We start from the raw sequence: 22,054 nt of genomic DNA, 5'->3' as shown, positions 1-22,054 counted from the left end.
TTATTCCGCCATCCAATTAAAATCTTTTGAGAATTAAGCAATCATTTCCTGACTTGCCAAGGATTAAATTTAGATGCTTGGTTGAACATGAGCCTTATCTCTCAAGCCATCACTTTTAATTGGAGCATGTAAAGGGATAACACAGGGTTTTAGCTGACATCATAGTCTATCGCCATGGAAATGTAAACATGGGTTTGTATTGAGCTTGTCTCAAAGCAAGTTTTAGGGGTAAGAGAGACTGGGAGATGGGAGATAAATTATGTAAAGAAAGGATGCTGTAGATGTTGGAGTGCCCTAGGAGTTCAGACCTTCAGTGATCTCATCCTGTCTCATGGCCTCAAATATCCTCGATACACTGATGACTCTCAAATTTGTATCTCCAGCTGGTCCTACCCTCTGAACTCCAAACTCCTTTATCTGTCTTCTTGACGGCCTCAGCTGGATGTCTAACAAGCACCTCAAATCTCACATGTCCACACTGAGCTCCTGATACTGCCCCCCCGCTAAGCCAGATTGCTCTGCTCCCAGTCTTCTGTTTCTCGGCAAAGGTCAGCTTCCCCTTCCATGTGCAGAGGCCACAGAACTTGGGAGTAATCCCTGACCCATCTGTAGTCCTCAGCAAATCCTGTCAGCTTTGCCTTCAAAATATAATAAAAACATGCCCACTTCTCCTCACTTGGACTGCTTTCAAGCTACCATCATTTCTTGCCTGGATTATTGTAATGACTCTGGTCTCCCCTTTTTTGCCTTTGCCTTCCTTCAGTCTGTTCTCACACAGCCCCCATAGTGATGATATTAATATGTAAATCAGATTAGGTCACCCCTCTACTCAAGCCCTCCAATGGCTTTTCATCTTATTCAGGGTATGACCTAACATCCTTTAATCATTAATTGCCCTCCCCCTCCCTTTTTTTCTTCTTCAGCCACACTGGACTCCTTATTGTTCACCCATCACAATAGGCATGATTCCACCTCAGGGCCTTTGCATATGCTCTTACCCAGGTATCTGTATGGCTTGCTTCCTTTCCTCCTCTAGGTTTTTACTCAAAATCACCTTCTCAGCAAGGCTTTCTGTGGGCAAATCACTACTCCCATCTTCCTTTCATGCCTTATTTTCCTCCTTAGCATTTATCTAACATACTACACATTTTACTTATTTCTACTGATATGGTCTCTTCCACTAGAATGTAAGCTCCACGAGGCAGAGATTTTTGGCTGTGTTTTTCACAGCTGCATCATCTGCACTTAGGGGAGTACCTGGCATATATACATATAAAGTCAATATATATTTGCCGAGTGAATAAAACATGGGTGATACATGTCATAAGAAATAAAGATTATTAGTGAAAGCATGATTAACAAAGATCTGTGAGCTTAATCTCTCAAGAAGTTCATCTGTTGTTGAGTTTTCATGGAATCCTGTCTTTGGAAGAACTCTGACTTAATTTTCCACAAGCTTGATTTCTCTTATGTTTGCATTGTGGAACTTCAGAGATGAGTGTTTAAGAAGAGAGTAATGATAAACATAGGTGGGTATTAAATAATGTTCACTGTTTGCCATGTTGGATGAGCTAATGATGTTTTAAAATTATTAGTACACAGAGCTTACTATTCATAGCAAACTGAAATTAGACATGAAAAAAAAGTTGCTCATTGATTGAATTAGCAGTGTCTGGCACACAGTAATGTAATACAGAAAGTGAATTGGATTGGATGCTGTCCAAGAGCATCCAAGGGCCTGGCCACTGAAGTAGTTTTATTTCTGCAGTCATTCTAACATACACCCGTATAGACACGGGTGCCCAGGCTGGCTCCAGTTCAACCAAGAAATAAAGTAAGGGACTGTCACGAAGGTACCATCTTTAGACCTGAAGATTATAAATCCTTAGTTGTTCTTTATCAGCTTACGAAGTACACAGTGAATGCACACACTGTAAGCTTCCAAATGAACTGCAGATGAAAAGGGCAATAAATACCAGCCGGAGGCAGAGGTAGAATGATATAATGCAAAGATAAAGCTTGGGAAACATGGGTTTCCAGCTTTCACTGTGCCACTAACTGGCTGTGTCATTTGGGGTGAGTCATCTAACTAGTCTCTTAGTTATCTCACCTGTAAAATGTGGAGACTGAACTGATGATGGGCTTCAGTGATCCCCCAAGCTCTAAGTATTGTAAGAGTTTTTGACTATAAGCTTCACCACTGTGGTAGGCAAAATAATGTCCCCTCCCCCACCCTGCCCCAAGGACGTCTACATTCCTAACCCCCAGAACTTATGTTATGTAACATGGCAAGGGAAATTAAGGTTGCTAATAAGCTAACTTAAAATAAGGATATTATCCTGAATTATCCATTTGGGTCCAATGTAATCACAAGGGTTCTTATAATGTAGAAGAGGGAGGGAAAAAGCGAGCATCAGAGTGATGCCAGGTGAGAAAGACCTGACTGACCACTGCTGGCTTTGAAGATGGAAGAAGGGGCCATGAGCCAAAGAATGTGGGCAGCCTCTAGAAGCTGGAAAAGGCAAGAAAACAGATTTCCCTTAGAGCCTCCAGGAAGGAACACAGCCTACAGACACCTTGAGTTTAGCTCAGTGAGATCTGTGTCAGACTGCTGACCTCCAGAACTATATTAAATTTATATTATTTAAGCCACTAAGTTTGTGCCAATTTGTTCTGGCAGCAAGAGGAAACTAACACAATCATGGTACGTACCACAACTGGGAAAGTTAGACCCAAGTTTATCACAGATGCAGGGTTTTAAATAAAAATTCTATACTCAGGTGTTTTGTAAAGATCGTCAGAGGCAGGAGTAATCAGCAACCATAGAAGTTTGCAGAAGAGCCATGAGACAGTCTCTAAGGGAGTAAAATTTTTACTAGTGATTCATGAGAAGTAGAAACCTAGTTATTTTACAAAGGAAAGAAAATGGCGAGAGAAGAAAAATTAGAAAGGTTATATACAACGTGAGAGTTTTTTATTTCTCTGGACCTCAGTTTACTCCTTTATGAACTGAAGGGCTGGGTTAAATAATCTCTTAATTCCTCTATATCTTTTTTTATTTTTTAAGGGTGGGGAGCAGAGGGAGAGAGAGAATCTTAACAGGCTCCGTGGAGCTCCACGTGGAGCTCAATCTCATGATCCTGAGATCATGACCTGATCTGAAATCAAGAGTTGGACGCTTAACTGACGGAGCCATTCAGGGACCCCAAATTCTTCTAGCTCTTAAATAAGATTTTAAAATCCCGACAGATGCTACATGAGCCTTTGACACTCCACCCTCTCCCAAGTATGAAAAGTATTCATTTTATGAAGTATAATTATCCTTAATGTTGATGGTCAATCTTCACATAATGCTCAGACTAAGAAGAAAGTGGCTCTGAATTTTAAACCTGACACTTATTCAGTTAGGGTGCATGGGAAAATTGTTTAGCTTTCTTTTGCCAGTGTACCTATAATTTTTTTGACAATCACTATACCTGCACTAGCAGTCTCTCCCCCTTTCTACTCTTGGTCTGGAAATTTGATAACCTAGCTTATAAATATTTTAAGCAATAAAAGAGTAAACTGGTTACATACAGATCCTGGAACTGTTTTCTAAGTAAAACACAGGTGGTGCAGAGATTTGGTGACTTGATTTTCCCAAGACCCTTTTACTTATTTCCAGGCTCTCTGCTATCCTTTGGAAAAGCAAGGTTGCAGGACAGATGAGGTCTTACTGTAGTATGCCTGATCATTTTTAATTTTTGTAATGTAAAAACAGCATATTTGGAAAGTCATTCACAAAAATATTAAATGGAAGCAATCTGAATGGTAGAATTTTCTTGCAATATCTGATTTTTTAAAACAATGAACATATATTATTTTTATAATCAGAAAAGCCATTTTCTTTCTTTTTTTTGAGTAGGCTCTAAGCCCAAGGTGCGGCATGAACACACAACTCCAAGATCAAGACTTTCGTGCTCTAGTACTGAGCCAGCTAAGCACTCCGCCATTTTCATTTAAAAAAAAAGACAAATGAGCAGTCTCTCCATCACTTAGCATATTTTCATTATTTGATCTTTTTTTTAATGGTTGTAAACATTGTGTTTATGGGTTATTTTGACTCACACTCGGGTTGCCATAAGATAGCCCAAATACTGATACTAATACCGAAAACAAGGTGTAAATATGAACTATTGCAGGAATGCCAACAGTCAGTATGATGAAAGGTGATTGATTGATCGCCTTTTTTGACCCCAGCTCCACTCATTCAAGTTAAGACGAATAATACCCAACCTGGCTCACGTCACTGTTCACAAAACACTTTCCTTCATTTAGTCCTCATAACAACCCTGGGAGCTGGGCACGTTCTCAAGAGATAAAATGACTTGACCAAAGTTACTCAGGCTAGTCAGGGGACAGGTTCAGGAGACTCGTCAAGAAAACCGGAGAGGATCTTTGCAGGTGCTTCTAGTAACAGTTAAGAGCTTCCACTACACCCTGGCCCCTTACGTTCCCTAACCTGACAGTCACCTTACCAACTCAAATTCTGCCTCCTCCACGCCAGGGAGGCAGGCTGCTGGCTAGGGAAACCTGTAGCTCACCCGGAAAGCGGGCACTGTCCATCGCCAAAGCCCCGCTGCCAAGCACAGTCCGCCCCCTCCCGCGACCGCAGGCTCTGCGTACTGAGCCGGACTAACCTGACCAGGTCGGTCATGCAGGAGCCCACCACTACCACCGCGGCCACCTCCTCCTGCCACTGCCGGCCGGGTTCCCCAGATGCGGCCATGGCCCAAAGGTGGTGCTCTCCAACCCGGAGGCTGACCTTTGCCCTCTGTCCGACCTGGTAACCAGAAAGGCCGCTCCTACGCTCCCTAACGACGCGGGCCTTCCAGACGCCTCTGCGGGTCGCCCACCTGACTGCCCGAAATAACCCCGCCCCCAACCGCCCTCTGTTCTTCCCGGGACGGTCTCCCTGCACCACCTCTCGTTACAGAGCCCTTCTCATAGTTCCAGGCTCCACGCCGGTCGCCACCCACGAGGCCGGCGCGGAGCAAGGACCTTTCAGGCACTGCGGGGACGCCCTTCCGAGCGCCCGGCTCGGTGCGTCCGGGGGCGCGCACGCCGCCCGGCTCCCGGGCCGCAGAGGGGGCGGGGCGGGGCGGGACGTCCGGGGGCGCGCACGCATCCGGCTCGCGGTGCGCGCGCAGGTCGGTGCGTCAGTCGGGGGCGCGCTCGGGTAACCTGTACCCCACGTAGTCGCCGGTTACCGATCGGACTAAGTTCCAGGTACCTGGACTGGGGCTGGTGCGGGGAGGTTGGATCCCGAGTCGCACAGGTGGCCTGTGCACAGGACCGTGGTTTAAGTATGCCCAGGGCTCGCCGCCTCTTCCTATAGAGAAGGCCCCCGTTCCAAAGATGCCCTGCTCATCCCCATCATGCTGGTCTCCGCAAAAACGAGTCCCCCAAGGCCAGAGGCTGCTCTTTTTGCATATCTAGCTCGCCCCCTGCTCCCTCAGTAACCTCAGACTCCTTTCTCCTGCCATCCTGATGAGGGGACCATACAGTTTGAGAAAAGGGAGAGTATCCCTTTTTAAATGGCCCCTAGAGTGCGGTGGTCATTCTTTGGGTCTGAGCCGACTTGTTTTTCTCGAATGTTGCCCCTGGAGAAATTGCTTCCCCACTTAACTTCCCTCGTGCGCTGTATGACGTTGAGGTGACGCAGCAGGACGCCACCCCTTTCCGTTCCATGACGTCAGCAGGGCACACGTTTCCGTGTTTGTCATCCCATCTTAATTGCGAGATACTGGACGATGCCTTAGACGTCTTTGTAGTCCCCAGGCTGCCCATCAGAGGACCTTATGTGACCCTGTTTCGAGCAGCAGACCCCGTAAAAATTTTATTTCTGCATTTTCCTTCTGTAGTACGTCAAAATCAGGAAATACAAATTGCACAGCTAGCATTCAGGGGAGGCTGGCCGCTGTAAATTTGTGTCTAGCTGGGATCTTTATAGAACTGTGACGTGTAAAAGCCACTGTTGGGGGTAATCCCCTATCCATATCCCTGGCTCAAAAGGCTTACACCGAAGAACCATCATCTTTGGCTATGTCGTGACCTCTGGTTTTGGAGCATTTATTTCCCCTCTGTCTTAGAGAAGTCACTACACCTACGGTTGAAACAGATTTTAACGCTGCAGGAAGTCTTGCACTGTCAAAAAATGGTATTGTAGCTGTTCTGAAACAAAGAAATTCATTCCTTCAGGTGTTAGTCGAAGGTCCTGACAGTTGCTGAATTGGGATGGGTTGTTGTCACCTTTAAGTACAGTTTGACTTTTGGTACAGGTTTCTTCCCTGTAGCATTTGACTGGTGGATCACTCAGGCCAGCTTTGGCAGCAGACCAGCTGCAGTCAAATGTGTTTCTAGTGGTTGAGCAACCATTAGTTCAAATTCATAATTTTTTTCTCTTCCAATTTTATAAGGTATATACTTGAACAGATGACTTTGATGCCCTTCTCTTTGGTGATTGCAATTATACATGCTTAAGTGAGAGGAGGATGGGTATACTGGACTGGGAGGGACATCTGGATTTGAATTCTGATCTTTATTCTTGCTGCGTTTGTGAATTTGAATAAGTTACTTAGTCTTGCTGAGCTTTAGTTTTCCTATCTGTGAAATGGGAACAATAATAGAGAACAGGGTTGTTGGGGGGGGGAAGTAAATGAAATTACAGGTAGAGGTGGGTAATACAGTGCCTGATACTCAGTTGGTTTTTCAGAATGTGTTGATTCTTTTTCCATTTTTCATAGAAATGAGAGGTAAAATAATGATAGATATTATGGGAAAAAGCATGGAAGAATAATTTTGTAATGTAGGTGAGATCCTTCGCTTTTTTTCCAGATGAGTGTTTCTGTGTTTTGCATATGATCTAGATAAGCATCCTTTCAAGAACTGTGACATCAGTGGATAGAAATAAGAATGGAAATGTCGCAGAATAGGAAAAAAATAAGCTTCAAAATAATAATATGGGTTAGTACGCTGTTCAAGACAAATTACAGAAGTTATCCTTATCTCCTGTGGAGTGGGAATTCTGATACCTGCCTACTGCCCAGGATTGTGCAGATCAGCTGTAAGAATGTATTTGGAAGCTCTTTACAAGTGGTAGTATTATAAAAATGTACAGCGTGATTTTTATGATTGATAATACAGGGCATTAGATGTTTATTCTTACTTTGTAGTGACATTGGAATGGTGGAGGGAGGTCATCTGTTAAGTGGCTGGAAGAGGAGCTTGTTTTATATTTGCAGAAAGGATGATTTGAGTACTGAAGTATAAAGCTTTTACTGCCTCGAAGGTGCTTCTGGGTGTCATCACTATATAAGGTCACCAAGTTATTTTTTGAAAGATCATCGCAGTCCTTCCCTCTATTACTATCTGAAGTGATTAAAACAGGTACTGGTTTTCAATATTTATTTTAGCAGAGACTTGTAAGTCCTCTTATGGTAAAACTATGAAAACTAGGACCAGAACATCATTTCCTTGTAGTCGTAACTTGTAAGAAATTAATTTGCTTTTGATGCGGGGTTATCCTTTCAGATTGAGGAAGAAAGTGATTATTTAAATGGACTTATTCACCTCTGAAAGTAGAGGTTTTCATTGAGAAATCTATTTAGAGGAATTCATGCGTTCCCTCCCCAGCCCCATGGGCTTCCAAATAATTTAGATATGCTTTGTTGGTTTTACGTCTGTATTTTCAAGGGTAAGAACTTCTTAGTGCCTGAAAGACAAAGACTTTTAGATCCATGTTAGTTTATGTTGCTTAATATCCGGATAAGTGTATATTTTCATGATTTAATTGTTAAATAGCTTTTTGCTACGTATGTTCCTCAGATACATTATCCTCGACCAAATTTTTTGAGGGCATACTATCTTCTCTCCATAAGTCAATACTTCTCTGGTTTTTATCTCTTTATTCGTTTGTTTATTAAAAGACTTTTACTGGGTGCTTAGTGTGTGCCAGTTACTTTTGTTAAACACCAGGGATTCAAGACATAGTCCCTGCAGGGGCGAGATAACAAAGCGAGTAGTTAAAGCACACGGTGGAGGCACAGTATATCAGACGTAAGTAATTTCTCGTAAGTAACAACGGTAAGCAGGTTATACTTATTCTTGAATGTTATACAGTATTACCAATCAAGTCCTTCTTGTGGGGACACAGAGGGCGCAGTTCCTGACTTAATGGTGTGTACATTTTGTGTGTTGGGGGAGAGGATCGTTAGCGAAGACTTCTTGAGGCCTCAAAGTAGGAAGCTGCCTGTTGTAAGATAGAGCAAGGTAGCCTTAGGTCGTGTGGGGCAGTGTAGCGGTCAGCTTTGGAAAGGAGGGGGGAATTGGATTTGAAGGGTTGTTTCTGTTCCTGAAAAGCAGTGGTGCAGCCTCTGTCCTGAGGAGGTGAGCAACGGGGGGTTGGTTTCTTCTGGAGGGTCATTGGAAGAGGCCCTCATAAGACGGGAAACGAAGTATTTATTCATGCAAGAGAAACGTCCATGTGCTGTGGCAGTTTTCAGGAAACTTCTGTCTAGTTCCTCTGAATATTCTGACCACCATCTTTCCTTCTGCTTTCAGTGGTGATTTACAAATCAAACTAAAATGTCCCCAGAAGTGGCCTTGAACCGAATTTCTCCAATGCTCTCCCCATTCATATCTAGTGTGGTCCGCAATGGAAAAGTGGGACTGGATGCTACGAACTGTTTGAGGATAACTGACTTGAAGTCTGGGTATGTACCAGAACTGCTTCAACTACTGTATCAGACCCAATTCAGCCTTTACCTACTAATAAACTTCTCTCACCAGATTCATAAAGATTGAACACCACAGAAATTCATCAAGTCATGATCTTATCATATGTTGACACAGTTGGTTTTGGTCCAGATCTTGACGTTTTATGTTTCAAGTTGTTTTATTTGTGTTGTGGGCCATTGCTTTATGATCACAATGTTTGTGTCTTTTTTTTTTTTGGCATGTCTCTTTGTTAACAACGTGCCATGTGGTTTTTAGCAAGTGTGTTTTTCATTCATTGACTTGTTTTCTTGTTACGTCTGCTACAATCCAGCATGTACTCTAAGAGTTGGGTTTTGGGATTCTGAATCTGATATCATTTGGTAATCTCTCCCAATAGGCGAATTATAATAGCGATAGAATAGAATGAGTCATTTTTCACAGTGGGGTTGGAACAGTAGAATCTCACACCTGGAAATGTTGCATTAAAAAGTCCCAACTTTTTATTTCAAAATCAATGTAGATTTACCAAAAATTTACAAAATCCTACAGAAAGTTAATGTTGCTGTAATGCTGTTGATTGTTCTACAAGCCTTGTTTGAATTTTGCCAGTTTTCCCACTCATGCATGTCCTTTTTTGGGTCCAGGATCCAATCCAGAATCCAAACTGAATTTAGCCATCTCATCTTCTTGGTCTTCTTAATCTGTGGCTGTTTCTGTCTTTCTTTGTCTTTCATGATTTTGACCCTTTTTTTTTTTTTTAAAGATTTTATTTACTTATTTATTTGTCAGAGAGAGAGAGTGAGTGTGCACAAGCAGGGGGAGCAGCAGGCAGAGGGAGAAGCAGGCTCCCTGCTGAGCAAGGAGCCTGATGCGGGGCTCAATCCCAGGATCCTGGGATCATGACCTGAGCTCAAGGCAGATGCTTACCCAACTGAGCCACCCAGGTGCCCCGATTTTGACACTTTTGAAAATAGCACTGGTTAGTTATTTTGTAAAGTGTTGCTCAGTATGGGTTCATCTACTGTTTTCCCTTTATTACAGTGAGAATCCCCCCACCCCCAAGAATACTACAGAATTGACACCGTGTGCTTTTCAGTGTGTTAGTTCAGGTAGTACGTGATGCTTATGTGTCTGTGACTGGTATGGTAACTTTGACCACTCGCCGCCACATTTCTCCACTATAGCGCGAGCTCGAGCTTTCCTTTGTCCCTGGTAAGTATTTTCTGGAGCCATGCCTTGAGACGGTGCAGATGTTCGCTTCCTCATCGTACTTTTGGCCACTAATTTCACTGTCCATGGACGGCTCTGGCCTACAATCATCATTACTGTGGTGCTGTTCTAAGTGATTTTCTATCCCCCCCACTTATTAATTTGAATTCTGCCGTAGAGAAGCGTTATCCCTTCTCCTCCAGTCACTTATTCGCTTGTTTATGTGAGTGGGCATTTGGGGTGTTTATTTTAGTCTCTAGCTTATCATCCAAGCACAGCGCTCATTTATTTGATTGCTCCGTTGCTCTGGCTTTGTCATCGGAGCTCCGCTGAGTTGGCGTTGTGTCTTTTTGACATGTCCCCATCAGTTTTTGAGCACTTTCTTACTAGAAGTAGGTTGCATGCTTGATTCTCTTTTAGCTTTTCTTTTTAGTTTCTCTTGCCTTCTATAAGTCTTGCTGTTTTTTGACTAAGCTGAAGGCTTAGATACGGGGATGTACACTTACTTTCTTCAGTAGTGAGATAAAGAAGACTAAGTCAGTTGGATTCATTGGAAAGTAGGATGCTTTTTAAAAGATCTGGCATTATCTTCAATTTAATTAGTGGGTGGGGGGTTTCTTTTGGGGCAAAAATGTCCTAAAAGTAGATCCTGGTGATGGTTATACAGTTCTGTAAGTATATGAAAGATGACTGACCTGTGCACCTGTAAGGGTGGTTTTTGTGGGGTGCAGATTATAGCTTAGGGAAGCTGTCATCAAAAGAAGACAAACCCGTGAACCAGGGATGTTTACTGTCCCAAATGGATAGGGCATGGAAATAGATCTTTCTTCTTCAGTTTGTCGCAAACTTTTTTTTTTTTTAAGAGATGGTGAGGACATGACAGGGGACTGATGACCAGAGGACCTGGGATTGGCTTATGTAAGATGATGTCATCCGAACTTCTTACTCCTTGTATCAGTATCCTGAGAGAACAGTTGGGTTCATCAGCATGAAGTCACTTTACTTTTCTTCCGTAGACTCCTTCTCCAGTGCTCCCCAATTCCTGAATGTTTGGTTGAGCATTTAAGTGCAAATCGTACATCTGATGATACATTTGAAATGAATGCACTAGACCTGGCCCGGTCTGGACTAGCTCTGCTAGAAAAATACTTGAAATGGCATCAGTGGCATTTAGTATTTATGGAATTTACTTTAGATTTAAAAAAGGAATGCAAATACTTCTACCTACGTTAACAAAGTTGCTCTGCCGGAAATGACGTGAAAAGCCTTATTGATCCAGAGCATTAGTGATGCCTTTATGTAGTGCTTGTCTGAAAAATTCATGAAAGTTCCTCAGAATCTCATTAACAATTCTTTGTTCAACCCTTCCATTGGGCCAAATGTGCATTCCTCAAGTTTCTATAGCAAAACAGTGACGGGGTTTGGGCACAGAATGGCTTCTTTTTAGTGTGTCACTTATTGGCATTTCCCTTTCTTTTAGATTAGCGGCACTCAGGGTTACAAGAAATGGGGGACACATTTATGAGTTCTGTGAACTCCAAGGGGCATACCCCATAGGGCACAGCATACGCAGAACTAGGCTTGTTTCTATATATGGCTACTTGCCCTTGAAGAGATGAGGTGTGAGTATCTATATTCTAGATCTGGCTCATAGGAGGAATAGATAGGTAAGAATCTATTCAAAGTAAGATTTTTTTAAAAATAGCAACTCATCTTTATTTATTTCTCTAATGGCACCTAAATCTTTATACCTCACGTACACTTAGTATATTTGTATGTGTGTTTTTAAGCTCCATTGCTAGACTGTCACAATCTTAAGGACAGGCTTCTTATTTATCTTTAGGCCTCCTGAAGGTCTGCTATGGTACCTTTCCCACGTAGTGTAGCAAGTTGGGGTTGCGTGAGTGAAGAGGTAAGATGTTTTCCTTGAGAAGTTGCCTGGTTTGGGCACCATCGTGGTTTGGTCTTCTGGCTTGGAAACCTGTTTATTGGTCTGATAGATTATTGATTAAACTTTATTATCCATAATCCTTTAAAATGTCATTCCTTGACAAATGAATTGACATTTTTGAAATTATAGTGGGAAGTGTATTATAGTACTCGGTTTACTCTTCTAGGTAGAGGGGCCACATTTTTATTTTAGGAAATTATTCCATGAGGCTACTGACTGTTTATTAGCTTTCTGCTCTGTGTTAATTTGATCACAAGCATGTGCTGTTTGTAAGATGCCATATTTTGTCATTTTTAGTGATTTACTAATCTTGAAGCTGTCTACATGTTCAGTGTTCTGGAATGGTGCCTGGGAAATATAAGAGAGGAAAGCAGAGGGCTTACTGCAACCTGTGGCAGCCAAGCCTTATTATCTTTTTTCAGCATATCACAGTGACTCACCCTTACTGGCACATGGCTGTGTTTGGGGCATCTGCTATGACATCTCAGCCGCCCACAACTACCTGTTGCATTTTTTGTTCATGTTCTGAATTTCATTACTTAATTAAAAATAGATACTCAGTGTACTTGGTTACTAAACAGAACAGTTTTCAAAGATGAGCACTGTAAGCTTTGAAGATTAATCTCCGTTTGCCGCATCGGTCCCTCTGGCTGAGCCTTTATTAGCCCTGTGCCTGGAAGGAAGCTGCTGGCCCAGGAGGCAGTACTTCAGTTTTCAAGATGGGCAACTTTTAACCATTTAGTATCCAGTTGTTCACTGGGCTCTTCCATTTCACTTTCTTTTCTGTATTCTCTTGTGATCTTTTTCCTTTTCTCTTGTGCATATCTTTATACTTTATGTATTCATTATATAAAAATATATACCTCAACCATATGTAGTATTATATTACATGTTTAAAAAGTTTATACAAATGGTATAATGGTGTATATATATATATATATATATACACACACACATATATATACATATACATATATATATTCTTCTGCGTCTTGCTTCTTTTGCTTTGTAGGAAGTTCTTGAGATTTACTTATGTTAATACTTATGGTTCAAGTTCTTTGGTTTGCACTGCTGTATCATATTCCATTGTATGAATATGCCTCCAATTTTTTATTCACTCTCCCACTGATCGACTTATATGTTGTTTTAAATTTCTTTTGACAAAGAATGCCATAATGAACATTCTCTCACCTTTGTGCAAGAAGATACGTATATGAGAATATTTTCTGGGGCATGAGTTTTTGAACTGGATGTGTTTACCCATTAGTGGTTATAAAATCTATTGAGTGAGTCACTCCAACGTTTAAAAAATGAATGAGAATAGAATGGAAACTATCAGAATGTGTCACACATAGTAAGAATAAGCACTGTTTTGTGAATTTTGCTTTCAGTTAAGTAAGTATGTGTGTACTGGGTTACGATGTAAAATACGTGTGTCACGATAAAAAAAGTTTGAAAGCAAAAAAAAAAAAAGTTCGAAAGCTATCCTTCTAGGATATATTCCTGGGAATAAAATTGCTGGCTCTTAAGGTACATGCATCTTCTATTTTGTTAGACATTACTACATTATTATTGTTATATAGATAGATACATGTTATATCAATTTCCTTCCACCAGAAATGAATGAGAGTTCGCATTGTTCTTTAGCCTTAACAATACTCTGTGTTGTCAGACTTCAATTTTTGCCAAGTTGATGGGTGTGAAATGGTATCTCATTATGTTTTTATTTTTATTTTATTTTTATTTTTTTTTAAAGATTTTATTTATTTATTTGAGAGAGAGAGAAACCCCCAGTGAGAGAGGGAACACAAGCAGGGGGAGTGGGAGAGGAAGAAGCAGGCTCCCAGCAGAGGAGCCTGATGCGGGGCTCGGTCCCATAACGCTGGGATCACGCCCTGAGCCGAAGGCAGATGCTTAACGACTGAGCCACCCAGGGGCCCCTCATTATGTTTTTAATTTGTATTTCCCTGATTACTAGTGTAGTGAAGAATCGTTTCAAATCTTTATTGCCAATTGAGATTTCTTCTTTTAGGAATATCCTTTGCCCATCTTTTAAGTGGGTTGTTTGTAGTTTTGTATAGATTTTAAATCATTCTTTACATATTTTGGAAACTAATCATTTAGCAGTTATATGTAGTACAAATATCTGCATCAGTCCGTGGCTTATATTATTAATTTGATGCTACTGATGTCCAAAAGTTTTAATTTTAATGAAGTCAAATGCATCGGTATTTTCCTTTTTATATTTGTGCCATGCGTGCGTGTGTGTGTGTGTGTGTGTGTGTGTTTGTGAGAGAGAGGTGGGGAGCATTTCAAAAAATTCTGTCATACTCAGAAGTCATACATTTTCCTTTAAGAATTTTAAAGTTTGGGGCGCCTGGGTGGCGCAGTCGTTAAGCGTCTGCCTTCGGCTCAGGGCGTGATCCCGGCGTTCTGGGATCGAGTCCCACATCGGGCTCCTCCGCTGGGAGCCTGCTTCTTCCTCTCCCACTCCCCTGCTGTGTTCCCTCTCTCGCTGGCTATCTCTCTGTCACATAAATAAATAAAATCTTAAAAAAAAAAAAAGAATTTTAAAGTTTTCCTTATTTGGTCTTCAAATAGAAATTTGTTTTTTTCTATAAGATATGTTGTGAGATAGGGATATAGTTTTTTTCTTCATACAGATCATTGGTTATCCCAGCATCATTTATTGAAAAGGTCATCCTTTGCCTGTGGGTCTGCAATGCTACCTCTCTTATTATGTCAAGTTTATGTCATACATGGATCTGGTTCTAGGCTTTCTGTCCTCATCTGTCAGCCTTATTGTCTTTCTGCCAGTTGTACACTGTCTTAACTATTGCAACTTTATAGTATGTTGTAATATCTGGTAGGAAAATTCTCATCTATCTTGTTGTAATTCTTAAAAATTGTCTTGCTTAACCGTATATTTTAGATACTTTTTGGTAACTTCATTTAAATAGTCACATACCGTTTTCTTAGGACATCCCAAAATTCATTTAACAAAAATTCTTCTTTTTAGCTCACTGAGAAAAAGGAAATGAAGGGAAACTGACCTGGTGAAGGACTAATTGAGAATTCATGGTCAGGAAAGCTGAGGAAATGACATTTAAGTTGAATCATGAAAGATGAGAATAATCCAATGTGAAGAGCTGGGGAAGTTGTTTGTAAAAAGGGAATACGATGTGTAAAGGCAGAAGAAAGCTTCGCATGTTCAAGGATCTGCAGGGCCACTGAGTGTTGGAATGTAGTGAGTGAGAGAGCATGAGAGGGAAATGATAGGAAATTCTAAAGATAGTCAGGGGCCAGAATACGCAGAGCTTGGTGGGCTATATTAGGAAACTTGGGTTTTATTCTGGGTAGAATGAGGAGTTATTGAAGGATTTTAAGCAGACTGACATGATCTAGTTTATATGTAAAAAAAATCATTGGTTGTTATGTAGAAAGAGGCTTGTGCAGGATAAGGTAGACTAGTTAGCTGTCCATTTGTACACTAGACCAGGTGACACATGATGGAGTCTTAGAATACGGTGGTGGTGATGGAGATGGAAGGTGGTAAATAGATTATAAACTAGTTAGAAGGTAAAAACATGAGGATGTTGAATTTGGGGTTTGAGAGAGAATCAAGAATGACTTCTTCCTTTTGAACTTGAACGCGTGGGTGAGATGGTTTTGCCATTGGCTGAGATGGAGAAGATTGGTGGAGGAGCGGCGTTAATTTGGATGGATTGTTGTCTGTGTCTGCCATGCTGTTATCATTGTAGCTTTCCTTTTGCCTCTTTCCTGTGTGGAATCTCATGTCTTACCTTCTTGTTTTTCCCTCTTGCTTTGTTGGAGCATGCATTCTAGTAGAATCCCAAGAGAAGGAGAAGAGGAGGTTTATTCTTTGAGTTCCTGAAAGTCTGAAATGTGTTCATTCTGCCTTTAAACTTGATTGATAATTTGGGCAGGTATAAAAGTCTAGGTTGCAAATTATGTTCCCCTCAGAGTTGGAAGGCCTTGGTCTGTAATATTGGGGGCCCTCAACACACATACTGCTGTAGTTTCATGGGTGCAGTGTCTTCCCTTCTCTGTAAGGATATTAATTATTGTTCGTTTTTAAAATTGAGGTACAACTGACTCCAGTTTTAAAAAAACATTTTTTTTTTTTTTAGCTTGCATTATCTCTGTTTTGCTCTCTGTCTTTAATGTTGGTGGCTTTCCTCAAACTGATGATTCTTGGCTGTCCATGTCTATTAAGGAGGGAGAATGTAAAATGTGAATTTGAAGCTTTTTGTGCATAGGTGGACTTCTCAACTACTGAGTTTCACTGTAGTGCGATCACACGGCAGCTTGGCCTCTTTATTAGGTGATTGCCAGAGTCGTTACCTGGAGATCTCTCCGGGGCTATACAAAATAGAAGTGTCTACATGGATGCACATTTTCCTATGTGTCAGCAAAATGCTAACTATTGGGCCAGAGTACGTACATTTTAAGATTTCTGATGTATTTGGTGTATTCTTCTTGGGTCTGGTCTCCTTGAGAGAGACTGGCCCACATAGCCAGCTGCTCCAGCTGCCCCAACTCTGTTCGGCCCCACAACCAGTCTATTAGCCATTGAGTGCAGCTGCACTGTGAGCCATTGAGAGGCCAGCAGAACTGACCAGCCCATTGACGCAGAATGATGAGAAATAATAAATTGTCTTCTTAAGCCACTAATGTTGGGGCAGTTAGTGATGCAGCAGTAGATAATTGATATGGTAACATGTTATATATTCACGTTACTTGTGTATTTTGAAGACTGTCCACATTAGTACGATAGAGCTGCTGCCTCCTTTTGAATGCCTGCCTAATATTCCAGTGTATGAATGCACTGTAATTTAATCAGTTATCATTGACAGATGCTCATTTGTATTTGTCTTTTCTTATAACATGTGGTTGTGACCAATCTCCTTTTACATTTATCTTTGATATGCCAAAATGTTTACTTTTTATGTTGTCATCAAATCGATTTCCTTCATGGATTCTTTTAACATTTTGCAAAATTAATGCCTTTTCCACTGAGACACCTGTCTTCTTCTGAGATACCTATGCTTTCTTCTGTAGTTTCATTGTTATTGAAATTAATCTGAAATTTATTTTGGTGTATGGTATGGGATATTATTTTTCTAAATAATCATCTGGTTGTCCTAGCACTATTCATAAAATAAATCCTTATTCATGATTTTGAAATGCTATCTTACATGCTGAATTATCATACTTATTTCTGACTTTATTTTCAATGATCTGTATTTGCTTTATACAATTATATAGCTTTTCCATTATTATAGCTTTGTAGTATGTTTGAATACTCATCATCTCACCTGCTGGGAGTTTGATTGGCATTGGATAAAACCTTTTTGTTTGGAAATAATAGACTGCTTTTACAACAGGGGTTAGCAGACTCTCTGTGGGATCAGATAGTGTTTTAGGCATGTGAGTCTTATGGTCTGTGTTGTAACTATTCAGCTCTTGTAGCATGAAATCTATGACAATACACAAATGAGTTAAGTGTGGCTATGTTCCAGTGAAACTTGATTTATAAAAAGAAGCAAGTGGCCCTTGGATCGTAGTTTTACAATATTGAGTATACCTGCTTTATAATATTGATACCTCTTCAGGAGTATGGTCAGTCTGTCCCATTTATGCCCACTTTTATGTCTGTAAATAAAGGTTTGTGTTTTCTTCATTTTGTTCCTGCACATTGACTGTTCACTTTCTTCCTAAGTGATTTATTCTTTGGCTGCTTTTGTGTAGAAATTTTTAGTGGTTTAGGGGCGCCTGGGTGGCTCAGTTGTTAAGTGTCTGCCTTCGGCTCAGGGCGTGATCCCGGCATTCTGGGATCGAGCCCCACATCAGGCTCCTCTGATGGGAGCCTGCTTTTTCCTCTCCCACTCCCCCTGTTTGTGTTCCCTCTCTCACTGGCTGTCTCTCTCTCTCTCTCTGTCAAATAAATAAATAAAATCTTTAAAAAAAAATTTTTTTTAGTCGTTTACTGGCGTAGATGAAAGGTAATATAAGAGATAGATTGAAGTAGAAGGAGAAGATGTATTAGAAAATTTAATAGTTCAGTAATCTCTTGTCCAAATCCCTAAGGATATTTAAGAAGAGTTCAAAGAAAGTTCAAAGAAAGGAAAAATCGTCAGAACCGGAAGAGCTAACACAATGCTGGGGGAAGGGCTGGGGTTGGCACAAGCCAGAAGTCAGGTTGGACAAAGGATGGAACCCAGTGAGCCATCTTTAGAGGTGCAGATGGCAGCATAATACAGTGGTAAGCATGTAGGTTTTTTAGTCAGTGAGGTCTGAGTTTGAATCCTGATCTGGCCACCTTATTAAGTGGTGTTATTAATGACCTTTGGGAAGTTACATACCTTTTCTGTGCCTCAGTTTTCTCTTAATTGGGGATGGCATTAATAATTGTCTTATTGAGTAGTTATGGGGATGAAATGAAATACTCAATATAAAGCACTTAGAATATTTGGTCACATTGCTCAATAAATGGTAGCTATTTTTATCTACAATAGTAACAGTGCTATTATCATATGAAATGTTGTATATATTACACACATTATTATATATATTATTATTTTACTGTATTGTTGTTAGGCAGGTGGTAGAATCACGTTGGCATTTCAGAGTCAGGGACTCTAAGGAGTGTCCATGCAGGCGGTATAAAGGAGCTGTCTAAATAAGACTCAGGCAAGCAGAGCAATAGAAGAGGGCACACGTGTGTGACAAAAGTCAGAAATCATAGAGCAGAAGAGGACAGGAGAGCCAGAGACTTCTGTTTCTGGGGTAACTTTCTATCCTTGTTCCTTGCTTTATGTAGATCCGTGGTGGGAGGAAAAATACCAGTGTGGCTAACGGAGACGCTCCAGGAGGGTCTACTTTGAAATATTTGATGAGGCTTGGAGATGCCAGCTTCTTTTTTTAACAGACAGAACCTGTTTTCAAATTAGAGATTGAACCTTGGCTTTCTTGAGCAGAGACACGCCACAGTTCTCAGCAGAGGCTTGAAGAAGCCTGCCTGCCGAGACCGCCTAAGATGGGGACTAAAGTGGGGAGCTCTGTTGGAGGGTGGGGAGCTAGTGTGGGCAGTGGATGGGTGGGCTGGCGGGTGTTACAAGGCAGAATTTTGGCTAGGGCGCAGGGTGCTTCTCTGGCACCAGGGCGTCTAGAAACACAGCGAACAGTGTGGTGTTGGTATTTTAAGCAGTGTTACTGTGTCCAGGTTATCCTCCAGGAATTATTTCTTGGGGTGGTTTGTTTGCTTGTTTGTTAGTTTTTTAAACTCAGAAACACAAGTTCCCCTGCTCCTCAGGCTCCAGCCTATAGTGTTTTCTTCTCTTAGATCTTTAACTTGGGTAGCTGCCTGTCCAGCCACCTTCTGATTATAATAGTATAATATAGTAATGTAAATAATGTTAATTAAACAGTTAATGGGTCTTTTAACATTTCAGAGGGCTTTCACTTATTTTGTACTTAGGGTTTTTTGGGGGAAAAATCAAAGGGATGGTATTGGCCTTGGCCCAGTAAACTCTGCAATCGTGACCTTAGGAACTTGTGCTGGGATTCCAGAGTCTTCCCACAGGGACTAAAGTGGTGAATGCTGGGAGAACGCTGGCTCTGGAGTTTTAGATGGTTATGAATCTTGGGCTTTTCATGCCCTGCTGTGACTTCGTTTCAGAATGACTTCATTTGTTATGGAAGTTGGGGTAGGGGCAGAGGTGAAGGGAAGTAGCCAGTCTAATGTGTAAACGAAAGGAGGTAGAAGATTCATTTAATCTATTCCTAGCTCTACTTCGTACTATTTAGGGGAACAAGAAAACACTCTTAATGTTGTTATCTTTTGTATCCTTTCTTCTGTGCAATTTTAAGGTGGTATTTTTTGATGATTTCTGTTAGAATGACAAATTTGTCAAGTTCTTTAAGATTAGGAGATGAGCGGGGCTCTTTTAGTTTGTGTTAATAGGTACATGTTAATAAGTTTGTTTCAAGACCGCAACTTAACTAGTCCTGTGCTCTCACTTCTGTGGTAAAGGGCCCCTATGCCCATGGACACAGCCCCCTTTTTAACTTCCATCATGCTTGAATAATCTTGCCTTCTGGTGCCATATTCTTGAGAAGTAATTTCGTAATTTTCCTTTCAGGGCCGTATTTCCTGAGCAGTGCGGTTATCTTTCTAATGGCATGTGATGAAAGTTGTTTTTCCCGTTGACCTTGCTTCTCTTGACTTTTTGAAAAAATATATCCTTTTTGTTTTCTGAAACAGTTTTCATCTCAACCTTTGCTCTTGCCAATTTATTAATAAGAGCTCTTGAGTCAAGTGGAAGTTTTGGAGAATGTTTTGAAGTTCCACTGTGAAGTGGGTAGTGTCCTCATGATGATGGTTTTTTCCATCTATGGAGTCCTTAGACTTTTTAATCTAAAAACATCATAAAATTGTGTGGTTCAGTAAATTATTAACATGGAGATGCAGTTTGGGGCTTAGCACATACTTTCCTTGTAATGTGCTAAAACGTACATACCATTTACCGTTTGCACCATTTTCGAGTGTCCAGTTCGGTGGCACTGAGTTCAGTGGCATTTCAGTTCAGTGGCACTGAATACATGCACATTGTGTGCAGCCATCACCACCATTCAGCTCTAGAACCTTTTTAATCTTGCAAAATGGAAACTCTGTGCCCATTAAATGATAACTCCCAATTCTGCCCTTCGCCCACCCCTGGAAATCAGTTTTATTTCCTGTCTGTGAATCTGACGACTTTAGGTGCCTCGTATAAGTGGAATTATGCAGTATTTGTTCCTTTATGACTGGCTTATGTCACTCAGCATAATGTCTCCAGGGTTTTTCCGTGTCATAGCATATGTCAACATTTCCTTCCTTTTTAGGCTTAGCTGGATACTATTCCATTGTATGTATAGACCACGTTTTGTTTATCCATTCACCCGTCGGTGCATCCTTGGCTTGCTCGCACCGTTTGACTGTTGTGAATAATGCTGCTATAGACATAGGCATCCTGAGATCTGTTGGAGCCCGTTTTTAGTTCTTTGGGGGATATACCCAGAAGGGGAATTGCCGGATCGTATGGTAATTCTCTGTTTAAGTTTTTGAGGAATCGCGTATCATTTTCCGCAGTGGCTGCATCATTTTATATTGCCACCGGCAGTGCACAAGGGTTCCGGATTTTCCACATCCTCACCAGTACTTGTTGGTTTTTAAACTTTTTCTTTTTAAATTTTAAAAAACTGTAGTCATCCTTGTGGGTGTGAAGTGGTATATCATTGTGGTTTTGCATTTTCCTGATGATCAGTGGCGTTGAGCATGTCTCCAAGTGCTTAGTGACCATTTGCATATCTGCTTTGGAGAAATGTCTGTTCAAGTCCTTTGCCCATTTTTAATTGTGTTGTTGTTGGTAGTGAGTTGTAGGAGTTCTTTGTGTATTCTAGATAATTCCTTATCAGATATATAATTTGAAAATATCCCTTTCTCATGGGTTGCCATTTTATTCTGTTGATAAGAATATTTTTTGATGCACAACATTTTTACTTTCGATAAAGTCCGGCTTATTAATTTTGCTTTTGTTGCCTATCCTTTTGGTGTTCTATCCAAGAAGTTATTGGCAAATCCAGTGTTTTAAAGCTTTTCCCCTATGTTTTCTTCTAAGAATTTTATCATTTTAGCTCTTATGGTTAGGTCTTTGATCCACTTTGAATTGTTAATTCAAAGTTTGTGTATGGTATAAGGGTCCAACTTCCTTTTTTTTTTTGCATGTGGGTATCTAGTTTTCACAATACTATTTGTTGAGAAGACAGTCTTTTCCTCCATTAAATGGTTTTGGCACTGTTTTTTGAAATTATTTGACCGTATACTTGAGGGCCTCGTTGGTCTATATGTCTGTCTTTATGCCAGTACTGCAGTGTTTTGATTACTGTAGCTCTGTAGTAAGTTTTGAAGTCGGAAAGTATGGGACCTTCAACATTGTTCTTCTTTTGCCAGACTGTTTTGGCTATTCAGGATCCCTTGAGCTTCCATGTAAATTTTAGGATGGCTTTTTCTATTTCTGCAAAGATTGTTGTCGAGATTTTGATAGGAATTGCTGTGAATTGATAGATTGCTGT

The 22,054-nt window shown here is 40.8% G+C and overlaps 2 protein-coding genes across 8 annotated transcripts in view; one reads left to right on the top strand and one right to left on the bottom strand.

Moving 5' to 3' along the window:
- RBKS (ribokinase) overlaps positions 1-4,884 on the bottom strand; it is an 87,548-nt gene extending 82,664 nt beyond the window's left edge. For 3 of the 7 annotated variants that reach the window (XM_026478089.4, XM_044390907.3, XM_057309106.1), the window contains exon 1: positions 4,680-4,877. In XM_026478089.4, coding sequence (XP_026333874.1) covers positions 4,680-4,768 — 89 coding nt within the window. In that variant the 5' untranslated portion in view covers positions 4,769-4,877. Of the gene's footprint in view, positions 1-4,679 lie in introns of all 7 variants that reach the window. The other 4 variants (XM_026478099.4, XM_048222757.2, XM_044390901.3 and 1 more) reach the window with 3 other exon arrangements.
- Positions 4,885-5,128: 244 nt separating this feature from the next.
- BABAM2 (BRISC and BRCA1 A complex member 2) overlaps positions 5,129-22,054 on the top strand; it is a 396,696-nt gene continuing 379,770 nt past the window's right edge. The window contains exons 1-2 of the mRNA XM_026521231.4: positions 5,129-5,268; positions 8,602-8,753. Of these exons, the coding sequence (XP_026377016.1) occupies positions 8,626-8,753 (128 nt within the window). The 5' untranslated portion in view covers positions 5,129-5,268; positions 8,602-8,625. The remainder of the gene's footprint in view (positions 5,269-8,601; positions 8,754-22,054) is intronic.

This window comes from Ursus arctos, unplaced genomic scaffold (genome assembly GCF_023065955.2).
Source record: "Ursus arctos isolate Adak ecotype North America unplaced genomic scaffold, UrsArc2.0 scaffold_8, whole genome shotgun sequence".
NCBI lineage: Eukaryota > Metazoa > Chordata > Mammalia > Carnivora > Ursidae > Ursus > Ursus arctos.
The sequence above is the reverse complement of the archived record's forward strand: the minus strand, read 5'-3'. Positions and strand labels throughout refer to the sequence as shown.